This window comes from Lepus europaeus, chromosome 18 (genome assembly GCF_033115175.1).
Source record: "Lepus europaeus isolate LE1 chromosome 18, mLepTim1.pri, whole genome shotgun sequence".
In the NCBI taxonomy this organism is placed as follows: Eukaryota; Metazoa; Chordata; class Mammalia; order Lagomorpha; family Leporidae; genus Lepus; species Lepus europaeus.
Window position 1 is genome coordinate 2,100,083 of NC_084844.1, and position 21,526 is coordinate 2,121,608.

General features: G+C 69.7%; 3 protein-coding genes across 3 annotated transcripts in view; all 3 read right to left on the minus strand.

Annotated features, from left to right (window-relative positions):
• Positions 1 to 16,758, minus strand: LOC133776965 (lysosomal alpha-glucosidase-like). The gene is made up of 20 exons (XM_062216323.1): positions 16,707 to 16,758; positions 12,719 to 13,270; positions 10,855 to 11,000; positions 9,349 to 9,514; positions 9,131 to 9,227; positions 8,408 to 8,527; positions 8,209 to 8,327; positions 7,994 to 8,125; positions 7,334 to 7,444; positions 6,645 to 6,758; positions 6,483 to 6,567; positions 6,058 to 6,175; positions 5,620 to 5,753; positions 4,582 to 4,733; positions 4,351 to 4,499; positions 2,358 to 2,499; positions 1,893 to 2,042; positions 1,503 to 1,667; positions 1,252 to 1,404; positions 1 to 1,075 (listed from the first exon to the last, which is right to left on the minus strand). Exons 2-20 carry the CDS (start codon positions 13,238 to 13,240, stop codon positions 1,016 to 1,018), a joined length of 2,835 nt encoding a protein of 944 aa, XP_062072307.1. The 5' UTR covers positions 13,241 to 13,270; positions 16,707 to 16,758; the 3' UTR covers positions 1 to 1,015.
• LOC133776844 (nascent polypeptide-associated complex subunit alpha, muscle-specific form-like) lies at positions 15,980 to 19,701 on the minus strand. Its single transcript, XM_062216112.1, has 8 exons — positions 19,630 to 19,701; positions 19,361 to 19,417; positions 18,610 to 19,090; positions 18,022 to 18,270; positions 17,504 to 17,640; positions 17,077 to 17,460; positions 16,589 to 17,021; positions 15,980 to 16,527 (listed from the first exon to the last, which is right to left on the minus strand). Exons 1-8 carry the CDS (start codon positions 19,699 to 19,701, stop codon positions 15,980 to 15,982), a joined length of 2,361 nt encoding a protein of 786 aa, XP_062072096.1.
• LOC133777097 (lysosomal alpha-glucosidase-like) overlaps positions 19,233 to 21,526 on the minus strand; it is a 12,090-nt gene continuing 9,796 nt past the window's right edge. Inside the window, exons 15-19 of the mRNA XM_062216528.1 lie at positions 21,089 to 21,230; positions 20,620 to 20,769; positions 20,230 to 20,394; positions 19,979 to 20,131; positions 19,233 to 19,802 (exon numbers count right to left, since the gene is read on the minus strand). Of these exons, the coding sequence (XP_062072512.1) occupies positions 19,743 to 19,802; positions 19,979 to 20,131; positions 20,230 to 20,394; positions 20,620 to 20,769; positions 21,089 to 21,230 (670 nt within the window). The 3' untranslated portion in view covers positions 19,233 to 19,742. The remainder of the gene's footprint in view (positions 19,803 to 19,978; positions 20,132 to 20,229; positions 20,395 to 20,619; positions 20,770 to 21,088; positions 21,231 to 21,526) is intronic.

Sequence of the window (21,526 nt, forward strand, 5' to 3'; positions counted from 1 at the left end):
GTGAGGGGTGGATTTGACCGGTCGTGTTTGGGTTGCACTCTAACATTTTCCCTTTACTGTAAACTCTGCACACCTAGGGAACCCTAGAAAGGGGGCTAAGATCAGCCACGGGGAGCGTGCCCACACAGCGCCATGGCGACACGGCCACGTAGGCGAGGCAGCTCCTCGTGGCCTGCTGGGTGCTGAGGGGCCAGGGCTCCGCGCCCTGCTGGGAGCAGGGTTAGCGGCGGGGCGGGCGGTTCTCTGTGCACTGACAGCCGAGACCGAAGAGACTGAAGACGGTGCTGGACCACGGGCCACGGGGGATGGGCCACGGCCACCCACACTCCAGACGGCCGGAGCTCTGGGTCGCGTAAGTGCTTCCAGCCAGAGGTTGACCGAGCGGCTCAGACGTGGCCCTGGGTTCCAGCTGGTTCCTGTGTTGGTGTCCCCGGGATGTGCAGCCGACGGTCACACAGGCAGACCCACAGTGTGCAGAGGGGACAGGAGCGGGAGAACGCGCCACGGCTCCCCTGGCACAGCCGGGTCAGCCCACTGTGGTGGCCAAGGCAGGCAGAACCCAGCCACAGTCGGTGCGTGGAATCCCCGCGCAGTATGGGATTTGAAAGTTGTGTTTGTTCCCTGGGGAAAACCACTGTGGGTGGCCTGATGCCGTCCTTCCAGTGTTTCGGGGTCACTCTCACCGCAGTGGGTGCTCCTCCCAGGTGTGCGCTCTGAGATGCGGGGGGCAGCTGACGCTTCCACGGTGGCCACGGCCGTGGCGGTGCCGATGGGTCCGGTGCAGGGTGAGGCGGGGGACCCACAGCGAGCATTGGGGCCCTGCTGCAGCCCGACACCTTCGACTGTGGTTGGGATTCAAGTCCCCTGGCCCCAGAGCTGGCCCTGCCCTGGAGGGGTGACACCCCTGGCATGGGGCAGGCCCCCCGTGACAGCACGGGGGCTGGGGCAGGTAGCAGGGGTCTGCGGGTCCACATCAAGGCCCGCCCGTGGCTGGCGTCGGGGGTGGGGCCCTCCTCTAGGACCAGCTGATGAGAAACTGCTTCCCCACGAACAGCGAGACGGGGACGTCCAGGATCTGGGAGGACAGAGAAGTGAGCAGAGCTCCCCGCGGCCTGGGGACACAGGTGCAGCCCACGCCGAGGCCAGCGCGCTCCTGGTGGGGGCTGAGCGCCCTCCACCCAGCCAAGGACAAAGCCCAGCACCTCCCCTGGCTCGAGCCCCACCCCCACCCCACACACCCCAGGCTCTTGCCTTGGCCTCGGGGCTGTAGGTGAAGTTGGAGACGGGGACGCCATTGGAGAGGACCTGCTGGGGGGCCGTGGCCACGCCCAGCACCATCACCTTCCTCAGCTGCAGGCTGGCCCCCTCGCCGGCCACGTGCTCCAGCTGGTTCCCCACGGTGTTCTGGCCCAGCAGACAGAGCAGGGGGCAGGGTGAGCGGCCAGAGGGCCCAGCCCACTCCCCTTGCCCGTCTGGGTGGCCGCCCCGCCCCCGGCACTCACGCTCCTGGCCAGGAAGGTGATGCTGGTGAAGTTCCCGCACTCCAGCACCCCCAGGCTCTCCCCGTCGTCCCAGAACAGCTCCCCGCGGGCCTCCCCGCTGGCGTTCAGGGCCACGGCCAGGGCCATGGGCTGCCTGCGGGACTCCGTGGTGGTGAGCCCGGGGCCCTGGAAGAGGGGTGGACACACGTCACCGTCCCAGTGCTGGCCCGGGCCTCCAGGGCCAGGGGACACTGGGCTGGGGCAGCCTGCGGCCAAGTGGGCTATATGCCCACGGTCACCGCTCTGGCCAAGGCCGGATGGGCCCAAGCCCCTCACTCTCCAAGCAGCGCCGTCGGGTGGTTCCTGGGCTGGAAGCCCCTCTCAAGCCCCCCTGCACGAGGGCCCGGGTACCTGTAGGGGGACGATGTACCCAGCCCGCAGGTGGAGGTTGATGGTGTCCAGGGGGGCCGACAGCGTCACCCACTGCCCCTCACTGTGGATGGGAGGGCTGGGGGCAGCCACGGGCAGAGGAGGGAGGCTGCCGAGGGCCTCGATGGGCACCTGGAGGGAGAGGCCGCGTCAGGGGAGGCCCGGGCAGCACCCCACGCTGTCCTCCTTGGCCGCTGTAGGGACCTGGCCACTGGGTGGGGACAGACCCAAGAGGCCTGGGGCAGGGGATCAGAACACCTGGCTCAGCCTGGCCCCGCGACGGCTCTGGGACCCCGGCAGGTGACCGTGCGCACCTCGGGTTCTCCATCTGGGGGGTGGTGGCTCTGAGCTGAGAATGCCCAGGGCACCTGGGCAGGACCTGCACGCGGCCAGGACTCAGCACGTGGTCTCCCCCGCCTCCCGGGTTTCAGGGTCCCCGCGGCTCACCGTGTGCAGGGGGTACCACGTGCCCGAAGGGAAGTAGCCGGTCACGTTCCCCTGCCCGGCCTCAAGCACCGGGGTGATGAGCAGGGCCGCCCCCCACAGCAGCTGCCGGTCCACCGTCCAGGTGCGCGGGTCCTCGGGGAACCTGCGGACGGGAGGGGCAGGCGGGGCCTGGCGGCCAGGGCTGGGCAGGAGGAGGGCACGGAGCCGGGAGTGACCCCCAGGCCAGGACGCAGCTGGGGAGGGGCCTTGGCTGATTGTGCTTTTTAAAAGTTTTATGTTAGAAGTATTTACCTATTCGAAAGGCAGAGAGGAGACAGAAGTCTTCCCTCTGCTGGGTCACTCCCCAGACGGCTGCAGTGGCGGGCTGGCCCACAACTCCATCGGGTCTCGCACACCCGCGGCAGGGGCCCAGGTACTTGGACCATCGGCTGCTGCTGTCCCAGGTCAGCTCGGAGCTGGACCAGGCAGGCAGCCGGGACTGGAAGCGGCACCCCGACTGGGACGCCAGGCTCGGGAGCGGTGGCCTAGCCCGCGGTGCCACAGCGCCTCTGGCGAGCACAGGAAAGCCTCACGGTGGGCGAGTCCCTGTGCCTCCCCAGGCGATCCGGCACCGCGGATCCCGCCTGTGGGGCACTTTGAGCCGGTTCCCGCTCCTGTGTCGGGCACAGCTCTGGGCTAGACGTCTCCACAGACACGTTTATGACGTGTTATACCTCAGAGGTGCCTGCAGGCCAGAATCCTGCTCCTAAGTTAACGCAGGGGCCGGCGCTGTGGCCTGGTGGGTGAAGGTGCCGCCTGCAGAGCCGGCATCCCATATGGGCACTGGTTCGTGTCCCGACTGCTCCACTTCAGATCCAGCTCTCTGCTGTGGCCTGGGAAAGCAGTGGAAGATGGCCCAAGTCCTTGAGCCCCTGCACCCACGTGGGAGGCCCGATGAAGCTCCTGGCTCCTGGCTTCAGATTGGCCCAGCCCTGGCCATTGCAGCCCTCCCAGGAATGAACCCGTGGATGGATCTGTCTCTCCCTCTTGTTCTGTAACTCTGACTTTAGAATAAGCAAGAAATCTTAAAAAAAAAAAAAGGTAAAGGAGGTCTGAGGCCACGACTGACCTGGCAGGGTGTGCACTACGACATAGGAATTTCAGAGTGAGAGGTGCTGGGTGGAGAAGCACCCAAGGTGGAGGGCACCCGGGCTCCGTGGCAGGTCACTGAGGCCTCGGAGCCGAGGGCAAGCATGGAAACCGGGCTGGGGCTGTGGTGCAGTGGGCTAAGCCTGCAGCTCCGGCATCCCCTACGGGCTCCGGTTCAAGCCCCAGCTGCTCCACGTCTGGTCCAGCTCCCTGCTTGTGGTCCAGGGGGGAGCTGTCCTGCAGGAGCCTCCTCATTTGGGCGTGGGGGCCTGGTCCACACCTCCAAGGCCAGCACCTCGCTGCGGTCTGGGGTGTGCGGGGAGGGCCGGGCCTCCCCACACTTGGGGCCCTAACTATTATACGACATAGAAGGTCCCAGGGGGAGGGGCCTGGTCCACACCTGCAAGTCAGCCCCAAGATGCGGTCTGGGGTGTGTGGGGAGGGCCGGTCTCCCCACACTGGGGTCGCTAACTACTACATGGTGTAGCAAGTCCTGGGGGCAGGGGCCTGGTCCACACCTGCAAGGCCAGCACCTCGCTGCGGTCTGGGGTGTGCGGGGAGGGCCGGGCCTCCCCACACTTGGGGCCCTATCTATTACATGGTGTAGCAGGTCCCAGGGGCCTGGTCCACACCTCCAAGTCAGCCCCATGCTGTGGTCTGGGGTGTGCGGGGAGGCCCGGGTCTCCGCACACCGGGGGTCCTATCTATTACATGGCATAGGAAGCCCCGGGGGGATGGGCCTGGCCCACACCTCCAAGGCCAGCCCCTCACTGTGATCTGGGGTGCGCAGGGAGGGCCGAGTCCCCCCACATGGCCAATGCTGCAGTCCCGGTGGCCGGCACCTCCCTGGGGCCCCGGCACTCACTCCAGGAAGAGGGGCCGGGCCACGGTGTCCCCTCGGACGTGGGCCTTGTGGAAGAGTGTGTAGAGGTGCGGCAGCAGCGCGTAGCGCAGGCCCAGGGCCTTCCTCATGGCCCGCTGTGCGGCCTCGCTGAACCTGTACGGCTCCTGGGGCTGGGAGGGAGGGGCACAGTGGGGCCGGGGCTCTGGTGCCGAGGGTCCGGGTGCCCCCCCCGCCCCGGGCACCCCCGCCTACTTGGCTGCGCATGTCATTGTGGTTGCGCATGAAGGGGTAGAAGGCACCCAGCTGGGTCCAGCGCACACACAGCTCCTCCAAGGTGTTGCCCAGGAAGCCACAGACGTCCGCCCCCACCAGGGGCACCCCCAGCAGGTTGAACTGCAGGACTTCTGTGGGGGGAACACGGGCCGGGCCTCAGGCTGCGGCCCCTCCCTGCCATTGGAGGCACAGTGGCCTTGAACAGTCTGGCCCCTGCACTTGACCGCTCCCAGCTCCTGGGTGCTGGGCCCCGACCTCTGAGGGCGGCCTTGCTGGGACGCGGGGTCTCCGCGGTGCCGACACACAACACGGGGTCACCCATCCAATAGGAAACGTTCCCGAGGAGGCGCGGACACAGCCAGAGATCTCAGGGACGTGGCGCCCGCCTGGAACGTCAGGCCGGTGCCAACAGGGCAGCAGGGAGGGTCTCTGGGGGAGCCTGGCATGGTGGTCCCAGGACGCCCCTCCCTGACCCATGCCCGGGCTCCTGAGCCCTCTCTGGCCTGGCCTGGGCCTGTGGCCTCAAAGCTCTGAAGACAAACATCAGGTTCTGGTGGGCAGACAGTGCCAGGCCCCGGGCGGGCAGGTGGGGGCGCCCTATGTAGAGGGCGGGATGCCGATCGGGGGGGGGGGGGGGCAGGTGGGAAAGGCAGGGTCTGAGGGCTTCCCAGGCAGTGGCCAAACTGGAGACAGGAAGGCTCCGAGAGCTGACACGCGTGTGCGGAGCGGCATGGGGCTGACACTCGTGAGTAGAGCAGCACACAGGTGCAGGGGCAGCATCGTCCCCCCCAGCAGCATCTCAGAGTGGTGCTGGGCAGAGAAGTCAGCTCTGGGCAAACCCCTCCTTGAGGGCCGCACCCCTGCCCACTCCCTCCTGCCCCTCCCTGAGGGGCTGCACCCCTGCCTGCTCCCTCCTCGCCCCTCCCTGAGGGGCCGCACCCCCGCCCAGCTCCCTCCTTGCCCCACCCCAGGGGCCGCACCCCCGTCCCGCTCCCTCCTCGCCTCCCAGGCCCTCACCTGGCACGGAGGAGGAGAGATGCTCCCAGGTGCTCCACACATCCCCTGTCCAGTGGCCAGCGTATCGGCCGTGGCCAGAGAAGGTTGAACGGGAAATGACGAATGGGCGTGTCCCCCGAGCCTTCACCAGGGCCCTGGGCAGAGCAGGGGACGTGAGAGGGAGCTGTGGGAGCCCCCGCCACCCCAGGGTGGGGGGCCTGCCGCAGGAGGGCACGGCGAGCCCACCACCGGAATCCGCTGGGCAGCGGCACAGCCCCCCCCCCCCCGGCCAGTGCTGAGGCTCCTTCCCCTGAGTGCCAGGCAGCGGCGGGGGTGGGGGTGAGCGGCTCCAGTCTGGGGGGCGGCTGGGCAGCAGCCAGCTGGCCTCTTTGGTCCCCACATGGGCCCTGGCCCCTCCTCGGCGCCCTGAGCGTGGGACAGGCTGGTGGGGGCCCACACCTGTGGGAGGCGATGGCTTCGGTCAGGCCGTACAGGTTGTGTAGGTTGTAGTGCGTGGACAGGAACTGGTGGCTGGAGGCACAGATGGTGGCTGCCTGGAGGGCCCCGCCCACCACTCCTGGAAGAGGGGTGGGTTTCCATGGAGCTCCCCACCCCAGGGCATCCCTGCCTCCACTGCTCCAAGACAGGCGGAGGCGGGGGCCGAGACTGGCCGTGGGAGAGCCCCGGACTTCACGCCCACCCCCCCACCCCTTCTAGTACTCCCCCAGCTGCCCCAGGCCCGACACCCCCTCCTCCACACGGGCCGGCCCTCGCGGCATCTGACTTGGCTGCCGCCTCCCCGGGGGCCCTGCGCCCCCTCCCAGCAGCTGCGCCATCTTCTTTCAGAGATGAGGGGAGGCCCGGCGGCCGCGGCCTGTGCCCACCTGGCAGGTACGGCGGCTTCTCCAGGGTGTTGTTGGGACAGCCGTACTCGGAGCCCCTGACGAAGTTGGATGGCTCGTTCATGTCCTGCGAGAGAGGCCCAGGTGCAGGGGAGCGGCCATGTCCCAGGGTCAGGGCGCCGCCCGCCGTGGGGTCCAACTTACGATCCACATGCCGTCGAAGGGCACCTGGGCGTGGAACTCGGCCACCATGTCCTGCCACCAGTCGAGGGTCTCGGGGTTGGTGAAGTCAGGGAAGGCGGTAGTACCCGGCCACACCTAGGGAGCAGAAGTCTTAGGAGGAGACCCCAGCCCTGCATGGAGCCCACGCTGTAGCCCAGCCGCCCTCAGGGGACAGCCTCAGCTCCTGGCTGGCAAACTCGGGCCTGGGGTCAGTGAGCAGGTCTCTCCTCACGGGGGCCCAGGTCCGAGGGGCCTCAGCCCGGGGAGAACTAGGGAGCGCCCCCCCACCGAGCCGGGGGTAAGGGGGCCCTGGCCCGACAGCACGGGGAAGGGCTGCAGGCATCGCTCAGCCTCTAATCCAGGCTCCGTATCTGCACCCTGGGGTCTTCCCCAGCCCCTCCCTCAGCCGGCGACCCCTTCTTCCCCGTCCTGGGCACTGGCTGGATCGCGGCAGTGTGGAAACCAGGGGCCCCTGGGGTGGGGGCACAGGGCAGGCCCAAGGCCCAGCCAGGGTCTACATTGCTGTGCCGGGCCCAGGCGTCCTTCCTGGTCCGGAGCCACCGTCCCCTGGGGCTGTGCCCGGCGGGAATCCCCCCTGGTCCTGAACAAGCCGCCGGCTCCCCGAGGCCAGGGCCCCTACCCGCACCGCCCGCCCGCAGACCGCACACTACCTTCCCCATCAGCGGCTGCCCCGTCTCGTTGGTGATGAAGACCCCTCTCCGCAGGCCCTCGTCGTAGGGTCGGTAGCTCCCGGGGGGGCCCGAGCTGCTGATGGCAGGGTCCTGGGGAGAGAGACGGGGACTTTGGAGGGGTACGTGCCTGGCCAGGGCCGGCCTCGCCTTCAAGTTGTCGAGTGTCCTGTGTTCTCTGGGGACCACCTCCTCCGCGGTAGTGATCATTTTAGAAGCGTGAGAAAGACCAGGGCTGTGGGAGCCCGCTCTGCTCGGGCGGTCCCTCAGCCGCCGTGACGGACACTGGCGAGGCCTGCACAGCACCTGCCTCCAGGCAGCCCACGGCCTCTGCCGTTTGGGGGGCCGTTAGGTCTTCCAGCCCTCCCTCCCCACCTGCTCCCAGTAGGCCGGCCAGGCACAGAGCCCGGGAGACCAACCCTCTGGCTGTGGGGCCTGGGCCCACAGGGTCTGTGCTGCGCCTCCCAGGGTCCTGCCCCAGCCACGCAGCCTCCAGAGTGGGCAGAGCTGGCTGGGGGAGAGGCAGGGCCGGGAGCCCCTGCGCCAAGGCAGCGCAGGAACCCCCAACCCAGACCCCAGGCTGACAGACAGGTGCCTCTGCAGAGCGAGCGTGGCCGGCCGCCCCCTCCCCGGCCGGCTCACCACGATCATCACGTAGCGCCGGCCGCCCTGGTGGAGCTGGTGCACCATGGCCGGGAAGTCGGCGAAGCCGTCCCTGTTGAAGGTGAAGTCTCTCCGGGAGTCCATGTAGTCCAGGTCATTCCACTGCACGTCCTGCGGCCACAGACGGAAGCCCCTGCTGGGCCCGGGCCGGTGGCCGCGCAGCCCCGCCTCCCCGCCAGGCCCACCCCACTCACCATGGGGAAGTGGGCCCGGGTCATGTTCTCCACCACCTGGCGCATGATGGCCGTGGACGAGTAGCCCCAGCGGCACAGGTGGAAGCCCAGGCCCCAGTAGGGCGGCATGAACGGGTACCCTGAGGGCCAACAGCGGCTGGTGAGGGGGTGGGGAGGGAGGGGGGCTGGGGGCGGGCCACGGGCGGGGAGCAGGCTTTACCCACGACGTCCAGGTACTGCTGCACCACGCTCTTGGGCTCGGGGCCCAGGAACACATACACGTCCAGGATCCCGCCTGTCGACCGCCAGGTGAGAGCGGGGCTCGGCTGCAGGACCACATCTGGGGAGAGCAGCCCTGGGCTCAGGGACCTCGGCGCCCCAAGACAGTCAGAGGGGTGGCTGACAGCCTCACTCGCCACAGAAGGGCACCCCTCCCCCACCATGGACAGAGTGTGGAGCTTGGAGGGGTCAGGCACCTGACCCAGACAGGGAAGTGAGGGCTGACCCGGAGCCCATGTTCCCAGGCCCTCGTCCCCGAGCCCACGTCCCTGAGCCCACAACTGTCCCTGGCCCATTCCCCCGAGTGCTCTCCCTGGATCCTCGTCCCCGAGCCCACGTCCCCGAGCCCATGTCTGTTCCCTGGCCCATGCTCCCAGGCCCACGTCCCCGAGCCCACAACCGTCCCCGGCCCACGGTCTGAGACCCAGGCCTCCAGGCCCACAACAGAGCCCACGTCCTTCCCAGCCCATGCTCCCAGTCCCATGCCTCGATGGCCACGACCCGAGCCCACCTCCTTCCCGACCCACGCACCAAAACCCTCGCTCCCCGGCCCACGCCCTTCCCCAGCCCAAGCCCCCAGGCCCCTGTCAACGAGCCCAGGTCTATGCCGACCCTGGCTCCCGGCCCAGGTCCGGCCCCGGCCACGTCCCGGGGGGCGGCTCACCCATGGCGTTGCTGTTGAGCAGGAACACCCCGTGGGCCGTGCCGCCTTCCTCCAGCGCCAGGTAGAAAGGGTGCGACCCGTACAGGTTGACGTTGGGCTGGGACATGGGGGGACCTCAGCTACCACAGTCCGGGCTCCTCGCCCCGCCCACCACCCCGGGACTCACGGGCCGCACCGGAGCCGCCCGGAGCCCAGACTGGGCGTCCCAGCCCCATTACCGTGGGGGGCACGTCCCGGTTCCAGAGGGTGACCCTGGCCCAGTCGGCGGTGAGCGTGAGCGGGCTGAGGTGCTCGCCCAGCCCGGAGAGCAGCCGCGAGGGCAGCGCCGTGGACAGCTGCAGAAACTGGTCGGCGAAGAACAGCGGCGCCACGCTCGTGTTCAGCCTGCAGGGAGGCCCGGGCCGCTGAGCGGGGGAGGAGGCCGGGGCAGGGCCACGGGCCCCACATGGACCCTCCCACAGAGGACGGGCAATGGCCTGGCCAGCTGGCTGGCCCCGGGACAGGCAGCCACGCAAGACCCAGCTGCCTCACATCCAGAACCCTGCTCCCAGAGCCGCGGCCAACGGCGGGTACAGGGCGGGCATGTCACCCAGATGGGCCCCCGAGGCTGCCCTCCAGGGACCAGCTGGCATCGGGGTCAGAGCAGGAGTGCGGGCAGGGGCTGCCCCAGACCCTTCTGGTCCAGAACCTGTGGCCTGGGCGCCTCCTAGGAGGGCCGCAGTCCTCCCAGACCCGGCCTCATCGCGCCCAGCCAGGATCCCCGGGTCTCTCCATGTCAGTGTGACAGGCAGCACTGTCAGAGAGCCAACCCCCGCCCAGGGGACAGGGTCCTGCGACCCACGAGGCCGCTGCCGGCCACCACCGGGATCCACGCCTTCCCGCACGTCCCTCCAGCCTCTGCTCAGAGGTCAGCTTCCCAGCGAGGAGCGAGGCCGTGCTGCCTCTCCGCCGCGGGCACCCCACCCCAGCACAGCGGCTCCTCCGGTTTCCCAGGGTCTGGTATGGCCTGGTTTCCCACCTGCCTGGACAGCGCCATCCCAAGACCCCACAATTGGCACAAAGAACAAACGAACAAACAGGCCGAGGAGAGAAGTGCGTGACAGAGTCCCGTCGGGGTTAACCGCTAGGGGACAAGCAGGGGACGGCCCAGGGGGCGCCCAGCGGAAAATGCGCCTGTAGCCCCCACGTCAGCGCCCGTGGTAGTGGGGGTCTCAGCAGCACCGTGTGGCCCAGCCTGACCTGCGCTCTGGGGAGGAGGGGACAGTGTCCCCGCCCGGGCTGCTTCGGCAGGATTCTGGCGGCTCCCTCCCTGGATAACGCCTTGCCCAGGCTGCCCGGGTCCATGCCGGCTCAGGGGCCATGGTGTCAGGAGCGTGGCTGGTCCAAGACTCCAGCCAAGGGCCAAGGAGCAGTGATGTGATGGACAGGCAAAGTCACCCCGCCACACCAGCAATGAGGGACGGCAGGGAGCCCGGTACGGGCACAGGGCCACAGGTGACGCTTGACAGTGGGCCACCCTGGGCACTGTGGGGCTGGGCACCCCGGCCTCCCCCCACCTCCTGGTCACAGGAGACCTCCCTAGGGACCTCGGACACCCACGCGGGTCAGAGGAGCGCCACGGCAGGAGGGGCAGAGCAGACCCGGGACCTTCCTGGAGGCTCTGGTGCCGAGGGCTGGCCCTGTGCCTGCCCGCCCAGGAGGGGACTTGGGGACCGGGCACTCACAGCACCCGGCCGTCCAGCTTCCGGCGCACGATCACCCCGAAGGGCTCCTCCGAGAAGGCCACGCTGTAGAGGGGGGACGGCGCCCGGCTGTGCACGCGCGGCGTCTCCAGCGGCACCTCGTAGCGCCTGTCCGCGGGGTCTTTGATCTGGAAGACAGACAGTGGCACAGGAGCCCCCGTGTGGGTGCGGGGCCAGGCGGGGCCCAGAGCGTCCTGTGTGGGCTCGGCACTCTCTTCAACGTCCCTGAGCCCGGCCCCCGGCTGTGCTGAGATCTGATACCGAGCTGTCCCCAACAGCGCCGGCGTGAGCACGGCTGTGTCCCCGCGGTCGCCTGGGCATGCTGGAGCTCAGAGTCACCCACTTCCTCTGCTCACCGGACGGCCTTCCCCCGCCAGCCAGGGCAGCAGACACAACCAGCAACTCGGCGAGGGGCTGCTGTTACAAAGCACGTCCACACAGGGCCACCAGCACACGGGGCCCGGCCTTGCGTCTTGAACCCATCCGTGGCCGACAGGCCGTGAGCCCCTCCCACCTCGCTCACCCAGAGTGGACATCCGTGAGCCCCTCCCCCCACACTCACCCAGAGTGGACAGGCCGTGAGCCCCTCCCCCCACGCTCACCCAGAGTGGACAGGCCGTGAGGCCCTCCCCCCACGCTCACCCAGAGTGGACAGGCCGTGAGCCCCTCCCACCACGCTCACCCAGAGTGGACAGGCCGTGAGCCCCTCCCCCCACGCTCACCCAGAGTGGACAGGCCGTGAGCCCCTCCCCCCACACTCACCCAGAGTGGACAGGCCGTGAGCCCCTCCCCCCACGCTCACCCAGAGTGGACAGGCCGTGAGGCCCTCCCCCCACGCTCACCCAGAGTGGACAGGCCGTGAGCCCCTCCCACCACGCTCACCCAGAGTGGACAGGCCGTGAGCCCCTCCCACCTCGCTCACCCAGAGTGGACAGGCCGTGAGCCCCTCCCCCCACGCTCACCCAGAGTGGACAGGCCGTGAGCCCCTCCCACCTCGCTCTCCCAGAGTGGACAGGCCGTGAGCCCCTCCCACCTCGCTCACCCAGAGTGGACAGGCCGTGAGCCCCTCCCACCTCGCTCACCCAGAGTGGACAGGCCGTGAGCCCCTCCCACATCGCTCACCCAGAGTGGACAGGCCGTGAGCCCCTCCCACATCGCTCACCCAGAGTGGACAGGCCGTGAGCCCCTCCCACCACGCTCACCCAGAGTGGACAGGCCGTGAGCCCCTCCCACATCGCTCACCCAGAGTGGACAGGCCGTGAGCCCCTCCCACCACGCTCACCCAGAGTGGACAGGCCGTGAGCCCCTCCCACCACGCTCACCCAGAGTGGACAGGCCGTGAGCCCCTCCCACCACGCTCACCCAGAGTGGACAGGCCGTGAGCCCCTCCCCCCACGCTCACCCAGAGTGGACAGGCCGTGAGCTCCTCCCCCCACGCTCACCCAGAGTGGACAGGCCGTGAGCCCCTCCCACCTCGCTCACCCAGAGTGGACAGGCCGTGAGCCCCTCCCCCCACGCTCACCCAGAGTGGACAGGTCTCCAAGAGACTGGCTTCATGCCACAAACCACACTGGGCGCCTTGGCAGTTACTGGCTGGCAACCCACCGCCCCCGCCCAGAACACTCCCCCTGGGCTCCTCCAGGACCTGAGGGTCACTCCTGGGGGAGGCCTGGCGCCCTGGGGCCTGCCTCCCAGAGCCCTGGCCCTGCTCCAAGGGCACTCCCTGAGAGGTAACAGCACGGTGTAGCAACGAGCGGCTGGCTGGGGTGCGTGAGTCCCCGTCCTCCCGACCTCTCCCCGCTGCCCAGGCCCGGCTGGTGCTACACGGGCCTGGGTCTCTGCCCACCGTGAAGTGCAGGCGGCTGTCGGTCTCCATCAGCACGTCCAGCCGCAGGGTCAGGATGTCCTTGGGGAAGAAGGTGGGGGCGACGCGCGTCAGGGTGGCCGTGTAGCCCGTCTCGGAGGGGCTCAGGTCCTGCATCCTGTAACTGGGGTAGCTGGGTGGGAAGTAGCACCAGGGCTGCCCGATACGTGGACCCTGTGGCCGCCGCCGCGTGGGCGCATAGCAGCAGCCGCGGGCCTCGCACTGCTCCTGTGTGATGGCCCTGTCCGGGGCACAGTCGAAGCGGCTGTTGGGGGGGACATCGCACTGTGTGGGTGTGGCCCCAGGACGGCCAGGGCGCTCCTGCGCAGGCCAGGGTAGCGGCCGGCTGGTGTCCCCCGGGCCTTGGAAGATGCCACCCAGCTCCTGGGGGACCAACGGGAAGTCACGGAGCAGACTGTGGCCCAGGAAGGCCGCCGTAGCCAAGGCGATGAGCACACAGACCCCCAGCAGGGGGCGGGAGCAGGGTGGCCACCTCCCGTCCATGGCCGGGCAGCGCAGGCGGTTCCAGGGGTCCTGCGGAGAGAAGGATCCACAATCAGCGGAGAGCTAGCATGCTCACGGCGGCTTCTGGACAGTAATCGCGGCTGGCACGGGCAGGGCGGGCAGCAGACCAGCCCTAGGGGGAAGGGAGGCCCAGGGGACGGAGAGAGAGAGAAGCAGCCCTGATGGGGGGCTGTGGGACACCCCACACCGAGGAGTCTCACAGATGGATCATCTAGGAAGCCCACCGGTGGGCCACCCATTTGCGCGCTGGGTACAGGTCGCAGGCCAGGCAGAGGTGAGGGAGTGCGGCTGGCTACACCCTGATGGCTGTGGGCTTGTGCAGGCATCAGGGCCACGGGTCAGGGGGAGCTCTCGGGGCAGAGCCTCCTGCACACCACCCAGGAGCCTTCCGGGCGTCCTATGCCTGTTCTGACCCCAACACCTGGAGTCAGTGCAGGCTCCAGGCTCAGCCCCCAGCCCAGACGCCAATCACAAGCCCCCACCCCACCCCACCCCACGCCACCTGTGCTTCCGCCCCCGCGGTGTCAATCATGCTGTGCAAGGCTCTCGGACCCTCCCTGGTCACTTCCTGGTGGCCAGCTCCGCCCCTCTCCAGGGTTCAAGTCTTCTGGGAGCTGAGTGCCCAAACCAGGCACCGAGAGCACAGAGCCCGCAGCCCGGTGGCCGCCCCCCAGCTCAGCCAGCTTGGCCGGAAAGCGAAGACTCCGGGCCGCCGGCTGTGACGCCAGCATCCCACGGGGCGCCGGTTCCCGTCCCGGCTGCTCCACTTCCCATCCAGCTCCCTGCTGTGGCCCGGGAAGGCAGTGACGGTGGCCCACGTCCCTGGGCCCCTGCGCTCGCGTGGGAGACCTGGAGGAGGCTCCTGGCTCCTGGCTCCGACCCGGCCGGTGTGGCCACCTGGGAGGGGCCAGCAGTGAGGCCCCCTCTCCCTCGGTAACTTCAGACAAGGGAACGGATCTTCACGGAGCAGAAACACAGACGCTGCTCCTGCCGCGCTCTGCACTCTCCTGCTCCCAGGCCACGCTGCCCGCGGTGACGCAGGCACACTCGGGGCCGTGTACATGTGTGCACGTGTGTGTACATGTGTGTACGTGTGACCCTGGCACAGTGTACAGGGGCTGTGAACACACGTGTGTGTCTGAGAGACCAGGGCCACAGTGACTCCGGCACACACGGGGCTGTGTACATGTGTGTGTACATTTGTGTACATGTGTATGTGTGTGAGACCAGGGCCACAGTGACTCAGGCACACACGGGGCTGTGTACATGTGTGTGTGTACATGTGTGTGTGAGACCAGGGCCACAGTGACTCAGGCACACACGGGGCTGTGTACATGTGTGTGTGTACGTGTGTGTACACGTGAGACCAGGGCCACAGTGACTCAGGCACACACGGGGCTGTGTACATGTGTGTGTACGTGTGTGTACATGTGAGACCAGGGCAGCAGTGACTCAGGCACACACGGGGCTGTGTACATGTGTGTGTGTACGTGTGTGTGTGTGAGACCAGGGCCACAGTGACTCAGGCACACACGGGGCCGTGTACATGTGTGTACGTGTGTGTGTGTGAGACCAGGGCCACAGTGACTCAGGCACACACGGGCTGTGTACATGTGTGTACGTGTGTGTGTGTGAGACCAGGGCCACAGTGACTCAGGCACACACGGGCCGTGTACATGTGTGTGTGTACGTGTGTGTGTGAGACCAGGGCCACAGTGACTCAGGCACACACGGGCCGTGTACATGTGTGTGTGTACGTGTGTGTGTGAGACCAGGGCCACAGTGACTCAGGCACACAGGGGCTGTGTACATGTGTGTGTACGTGTGTGTACATGTGAGACCAGGGCCATAGTGACTCAGGCACACACGGGGCTGTGTACATGTGTGTGTACGTGTGTGTACATGTGAGACCAGGGCCACAGTGACTCAGGCACACACAGGGTCTGTGTACATGTGTGTACGTGTATATGTGTGTGTGTACATGTGTGTGTGAGACCAGGGCCACAGTGACTCAGCTGCATACCACGGGGCTGTGTCATGTATGTGTACACATGTGTGTACAGATTTGTGTATGACCATGGCTACAGTGCCTCGGCTACACACCGCAGGGCTGTGTACATGCGTGTGTATGACCAGGGCCACAGTGACTCAGGCACACAGGGGGCTGTGTACGTGTGTGTGACCATGGCCACAGTCACTCGGCCGCACACCGCGGGCTGTGTCCACGGAGCGGGGCAGGTGACCAGCAGACACCCAGTTCAGAGCCGGGCACTGGGGCCCGCGGGCTCCACTTCCCGCCGCAGTGCAGGGGCCTCGGCCCCGTGGCCGCTCCAGAGACGGCAGACGCCGGCCATCGTCCGAAACCCAGCAGCTCAGAGCCGGGGCTGGGGCTGGCAGAGGGGGCAGGGCCCGACAGAGGGTCGGGCAGAGGGTCAGGGGCCGGGGTCAAGCGACGGGGCTGGGCAGAGGGGTCAAGGGCCAGGGCCGGGGCCCGGCAGAGGGTCGGGGCCGGGGTCAGAGGGTCGGGGGCCGGGCCGGGGCTGGGCCTGGCAGAGGGTCGGGGCCGGGCAGAGGGGGCAGGGGTCGGGGACGGGCAGAGGGTCGGGGTCAGGGTCAAGCGCCGGGGCCGGGCAGAGGGGTCAGGGGCCGACAGAGGGTCGGGGTCAGGGCCGGGGCCGGGCAGAGGGGGCAGGGCCCGACAGAGGGTCGGGCAGAGGGTCAGGGGCCGGGGTCAAGCGACGGGGCCGGGCAGAGGGTCGGGGGACGGGCCGGGCAGGGGCTGGGCCGGGCAGAGGGGTCAAGGGCAGGGGCCGGCAGAGGGTCGGGGCCGGCAGGGGTCGGGGATGGGCAGAGGGTCGGGGTCGGGGTCAAACGCCGGGGCCGGGCAGAGGGGTCAGGGGCCGACAGAGGGTCGGGCAGAGGGTCAGGGGCCGGGGTCAAGCGACGGGGCTGGGCAGAGGGGTCAAGGGCCGGGGCCGGGGCCCGGCAGAGGGTCGGGGGCCGGGCCAGGCAGGGGCTGGGCCTGGCAGAGGGTCGGGGCCGGCAGGGGGCCGGCAGGGGCCGGGGGCCGGGGTCGGGCAGAGGGAGCAGGGGTCGGGGCCGGGCAGAGGGGTCAGGGGCCGACAGAGGGTCGGGGTCAGGGCCGGGGCCGGGCAGCTCCGGGTCCACCTCTGCGCTTCGCGTCAGAGCGAGCGGCCAGGAGGTCAGTGCGGAGTCCGGGCCGGACGGGAGGACCCACCGCTTCTGGGCCGCGGCCTCCGTGCCCCCTGCACGACCCGGGGCGCCGGGCGGTGGGGCCGCAGAGGTCGCAGGGGTCACCGCCCGCACCGCCGCCCGCGGGCGCCCTCCGCCACGCCCGCCCGGCTCCCGCTCCAGGTCGCTTAACTCTAACGACCAGGACGTCGCCGACCTCCCCGGCGACCCTCGCCAGCGCGAGCCCCCTCACCTCCGCGCACGCGCAGCAGCGCTCCCACGGCGGGCGGCGCCGGTCACGTGGCACGGCGGCCCGCGCAGGCGCGCTGGGAGCGGGTGCGCGCTCTGCGCCCCCTGGCGGCGGCGGCGGCGGGCGGCGCTCCGCGGTGGCGGCTCCGCGGCTCAGGATCCGACCGAGCTGGGCGGGGGGCGCCGGGCCGGGGGCGGCGTCCGAGAGGCGGAGGGAGCGGCGACGCCGGCGGGGACCCGGCGCTTCCGAGCCCCGCCGCCTGGCTGCGCGGCCTCCTACAGGACGCCTATCCGTGCGGCCGGCGGCGGCGGCGGCGTGCTGTCCGAGGGCCAGGGAGCGGCGTCCGGGGGGCACCGGGCAGAGGGGACCGGGCGTTGGCTTCTGGGCAGTGGTCAGGGGCCGAGGGCAGCGGGCAGCGGGTTCCGGGCAGTGGGCAGCGGGGCCGGGCAGTGGGCTGCGGGGACTGGAAAGTGGGCATCGGGTTCCAAGCATCGGGTTCCGGGCAGCAGTAAGCGGGCACTGGGCTCCAGGCAGCGGGCACCGGGTTCCGGGCAGCGGGCACCGGGTTCCAGGCAGTGGGCACCGGGTTCCGGGCAGCGGGCACCGGGTTCCGGGCAGCGGGCACCGGGTTCCGGGCAGTGGGCACCGGGTTCCGGGCAGTGGGCAGCTGGCTCCAGGCAGTGGGCACCAGGTTCCAGGCAGTGGGCAGCTGGCTCCGGGCAGTGGGCACCGGGTTCCGGGCAGCAGTAAGCGGGCTCTGGGCTCCAGGCAGCGGGCACCGGGTTCCGGGCAGTGGGCACCGGGTTCCGGGCAGTGGGCACCGGGTTCCGGGCAGTGGGCAGCTGGCTCCAGGCAGTGGGCACCAGGTTCCAGGCAGTGGGCAGCTGGCTCCGGGCAGTGGGCACCGGGTTCCGGGCAGCAGTAAGCGGGCTCTGGGCTCCAGGCAGCGGGCACCGGGTTCCGGGCAGTGGGCACCGGGTTCCAGGCAGTGGGCAGCTGGCTCCGGGCAGTGGGCACCGGGTTCCAGGCAGTGGGCAGCTGGCTCCGGGCAGTGGGCACCGGGTTCCAGGCAGTGGGCAGCTGGCTCCGGGCAGTGGGCACCAGGTTCCAGGCAGTGGGCAGCTGGCTCCGGGCAGTGGGCACCGGGTTCCAGGCAGTGGGCAGCTGGCTCCGGGCAGTGGGCACCGGGTTCCGGGCAGCAGTAAGCGGGCTCTGGGCTCCAGGCAGCGGGCACCGGGTTCCGGGCAGTGGGCACCGGGTTCCGGGCAGTGGGCACCGGGTTCCGGGCAGTGGGCAGCTGGCTCCAGGCAGTGGGCACCAGGTTCCAGGCAGTGGGCAGCTGGCTCCGGGCAGTGGGCACCGGGTTCCGGGCAGCAGTAAGCGGGCTCTGGGCTCCAGGCAGCGGGCACCGGGTTCCGGGCAGTGGGCACCGGGTTCCGGGCAGTGGGCACCGGGTTCCGGGCAGTGGGCAGCTGGCTCCAGGCAGTGGGCACCAGGTTCCAGGCAGTGGGCAGCTGGCTCCGGGCAGTGGGCACCGGGTTCCGGGCAGCAGTAAGCGGGCTCTGGGCTCCAGGCAGCGGGCACCGGGTTCCGGGCAGTGGGCACCGGGTTCCAGGCAGTGGGCAGCTGGCTCCGGGCAGTGGGCACCGGGTTCCAGGCAGTGGGCAGCTGGCTCCGGGCAGTGGGCACCGGGTTCCAGGCAGTGGGCAGCTGGCTCCGGGCAGTGGGCACCAGGTTCCAGGCAGTGGGCAGCTGGCTCCGGGCAGTGGGCACCGGGTTCCAGGCAGTGGGCAGCTGGCTCCGGGCAGTGGGCACCGGGTTCCGGGCAGCAGTAAGCGGGCTCTGGGCTCCAGGCAGCGGGCACCGGGTTCCGGGCAGTGGGCACCGGGTTCCGGGCAGTGGGCACCGGGTTCCGGGCAGTGGGCAGCTGGCTCCAGGCAGTGGGCACCAGGTTCCAGGCAGTGGGCAGCTGGCTCCGGGCAGTGGGCACCGGGTTCCGGGCAGCAGTAAGCGGGCTCTGGGCTCCAGGCAGCGGGCACCGGGTTCCGGGCAGTGGGCACCGGGTTCCGGGCAGTGGGCACCGGGTTCCGGGCAGTGGGCAGCTGGCTCCAGGCAGTGGGCACCAGGTTCCAGGCAGTGGGCAGCTGGCTCCGGGCAGTGGGCACCGGGTTCCGGGCAGCAGTAAGCGGGCTCTGGGCTCCAGGCAGCGGGCACCGGGTTCCGGGCAGTGGGCACCGGGTTCCGGGCAGCGGGCACCGGTAGTGGGCACCGGGTTCCGGGCAGCGGGCACCGGGTTCCGGGCAGTGGGGACCGGGCTGCTGGGACTGGACAGTGGACACTGGGTTCCGGGCAGTGGGGACCGGGCTGCTGGGACTGGACAGTGGACACTGGGTTCCGGGCAGTGGGCACCGGGTTCTGGGTACGGGGCAGCGGGCAGCAGGCGATTAAGCTCCGCCACACACACAGCCGGCCCCCCCTGCGGTTTCTGCCCGTTACAGTAAAGACGCTCCACCCCCGCAGAGAGGGAGACACGTGTTTTTATTCCTGTGCGGGGAGCCGGAAGCGAGGCTGTTTCGGGGCCGTTCCCGTGTGTGGAGAAGCCGCTGGGCGGGGTCTCCCGGGTGTCCCCCTCCTCCTCGGCTCCCTGCTCAGCCCACCCGGGAGGCGGTCGTGGCCTTCACCCCGGGGTCCCCGGTCAGCCCGGGCTCTGTGCCCTGGGAGGAGGGGGCCCGGGCACAGGGGGCACGCTGGGGTCTCCTGGGGTGGGCGCCTCCCCGCTGCTGTTGGAGGACACGCGTGGTGTCCAGGGTTATCCATGCCCCTGGTTCCCGCTGGAGGGGCCGGGCCACTCCTAGGAGAACCCACAGACTGGAGCTGGCTCAAGTCCCCTGGCCCCAGAGCTGGCCCTGCCCTGGAGGGGTGACACCCTTGGCATGGGGCAGGCCCCCAGTGACAGCACGGGGGCTGGGGCAGGTGGCAGGGGTCTGCGGGTCCACATCAAGGCCCGCCCGTGGCTGGCGTCGGGGGTGGGGCCCTCCTCTAGGACCAGCTGATGAGAAACTGCTTCCCCACAAACAGCGAGACGGGGATGTCCAGGATCTGGGAGGACAGAGAAGTGAGCAGAGCTCCCCGCGGCCTGGGGACACAGGTGCAGCCCACGCTGAGGCCAGCGCGCTCCTGGTGGGGGCTGAGCGCCCTCCACCCAGCCAAGGACAAAGCCCAGCACCTCCCCTGGCTCGAGCCCCGCCCCCACCCCACACACCCCAGGCTCTTGCCTTGGCCTCGGGGCTGTAGGTGAAGTTGGAGACGGGGACGCCATTGGAGAGGACCTGCTGGGGGGCCGTGGCCACGCCCAGCACCATCACCTTCCTCAGCTGCAGGCTGGCCCCCTCGCAGGCCACGTGCTCCAGCTGGTTCCCCACGGTGTTCTGGCCCAGCAGACAGAGCAGGAGGCAGGGTGAGCGGCCAGAGGGCCCAGCCCACTCCCCTTGCCCGTCTGGGTGGCCGCCCCGCCCCCGGCACTCACGCTCCTGGCCAGGAAGGTGATGCTGGTGAAGTTCCCGCACTCCAGCACCCCCAGGCTCTCCCCGTCGTCCCAGAACAGCTCCCCGCGGGCCTCCCCGCTGGCGTTCAGGGCCACGGCCAGGGCCATGGGCTGCCTGCGGGACTCCGTGGTGGTGAGCCCGGGGCCCTGGAAGAGGGGTGGACACACGTCACCGTCCCAGTGCTGGCCCGGGCCTCCAGGGCCAGGGGACACTGGGCTGGGGCAGCCTGCGGCCAAGTGGGCTATACGCCCACGGTCACCGCTCTGGCCAAGGCCGGATGGGCCCAAGCCCCTCACTCTCCAAGCAGCGCCGTCGGGTGGTTCCTGGGCTGGAAGCCCCTCTCAAGCCCCCCTGCACGAGGGCCCGGGTACCTGTAGGGGGACGATGTACCCAGCCCGCAGGTGGAGGTTGATGGTGTCCAGGGGGGCCGACAGCGTCACCCACTGCCCCTCACTGTGGATGGGAGGGCTGGGGGCAGCCACGGGCAGAGGAGGGAGGCTGCCGAGGGCCTCGATGGGCACCTGGAGGGAGAGGCCGCGTCAGGGGAGGCCCGGGCAGCACCAGGCCCCACGCTGTCCACCTTGGCCGCTGTAGGGACCTGGCCACTGGGTGGGGACAGACCCAAGAGGCCTGGGGCAGGGGATCAGAACACCTGGCTCAGCCTGGCCCCGCGATGGCTCTGGGACCCCGGCAGGTGACCATGCGCACCTCGGGTTCTCCATCTGGGGGGTGGTGGCTCTGAGCTGAGAATGCCCAGGGCACCTGGGCAGGACCCGCACGCGGCCAGGACTCAGCACGTGGTCCCCCCGCCTCCCGGGTTTCAGGGTCCCCGCGGCTCACCGTGTGCAGGGGGTACCACGTGCCCGAAGGGAAGTAGCCGGTCACGTTCTCCTGCCCGGCCTCAAGCACCGGGGTGATGAGCAGGGCCGCCCCCCACAGCAGCTGCCGGTCCACCGTCCAGGTGCGCGGGTCCTCGGGGAACCTGCAGACGGGAGGGGCAGGTGGGGCCTGGCGGCCAGGGCTGGGCAGGAGGAGGGCACGGAGCCGGGAGTGACCCCCAGGCCAGGACGCAGCTGGGGAGGGGCCTTGGCTGATTGTGCTTTTAAAAAGTTTTATGTTAGAAGTATTTACTTACTCGAAAGGCAGAGAGGAGACAGAAGTCTTCCCTCTGCTGGGTCACTCCCCAGACGGCTGCAGTGGCGGGCTGCCCCACAACTCCATCGGGTCTCGCACACCCGCGGCAGGGGCCCAGGTACTTGGGCCATCGGCTGCTGCTGT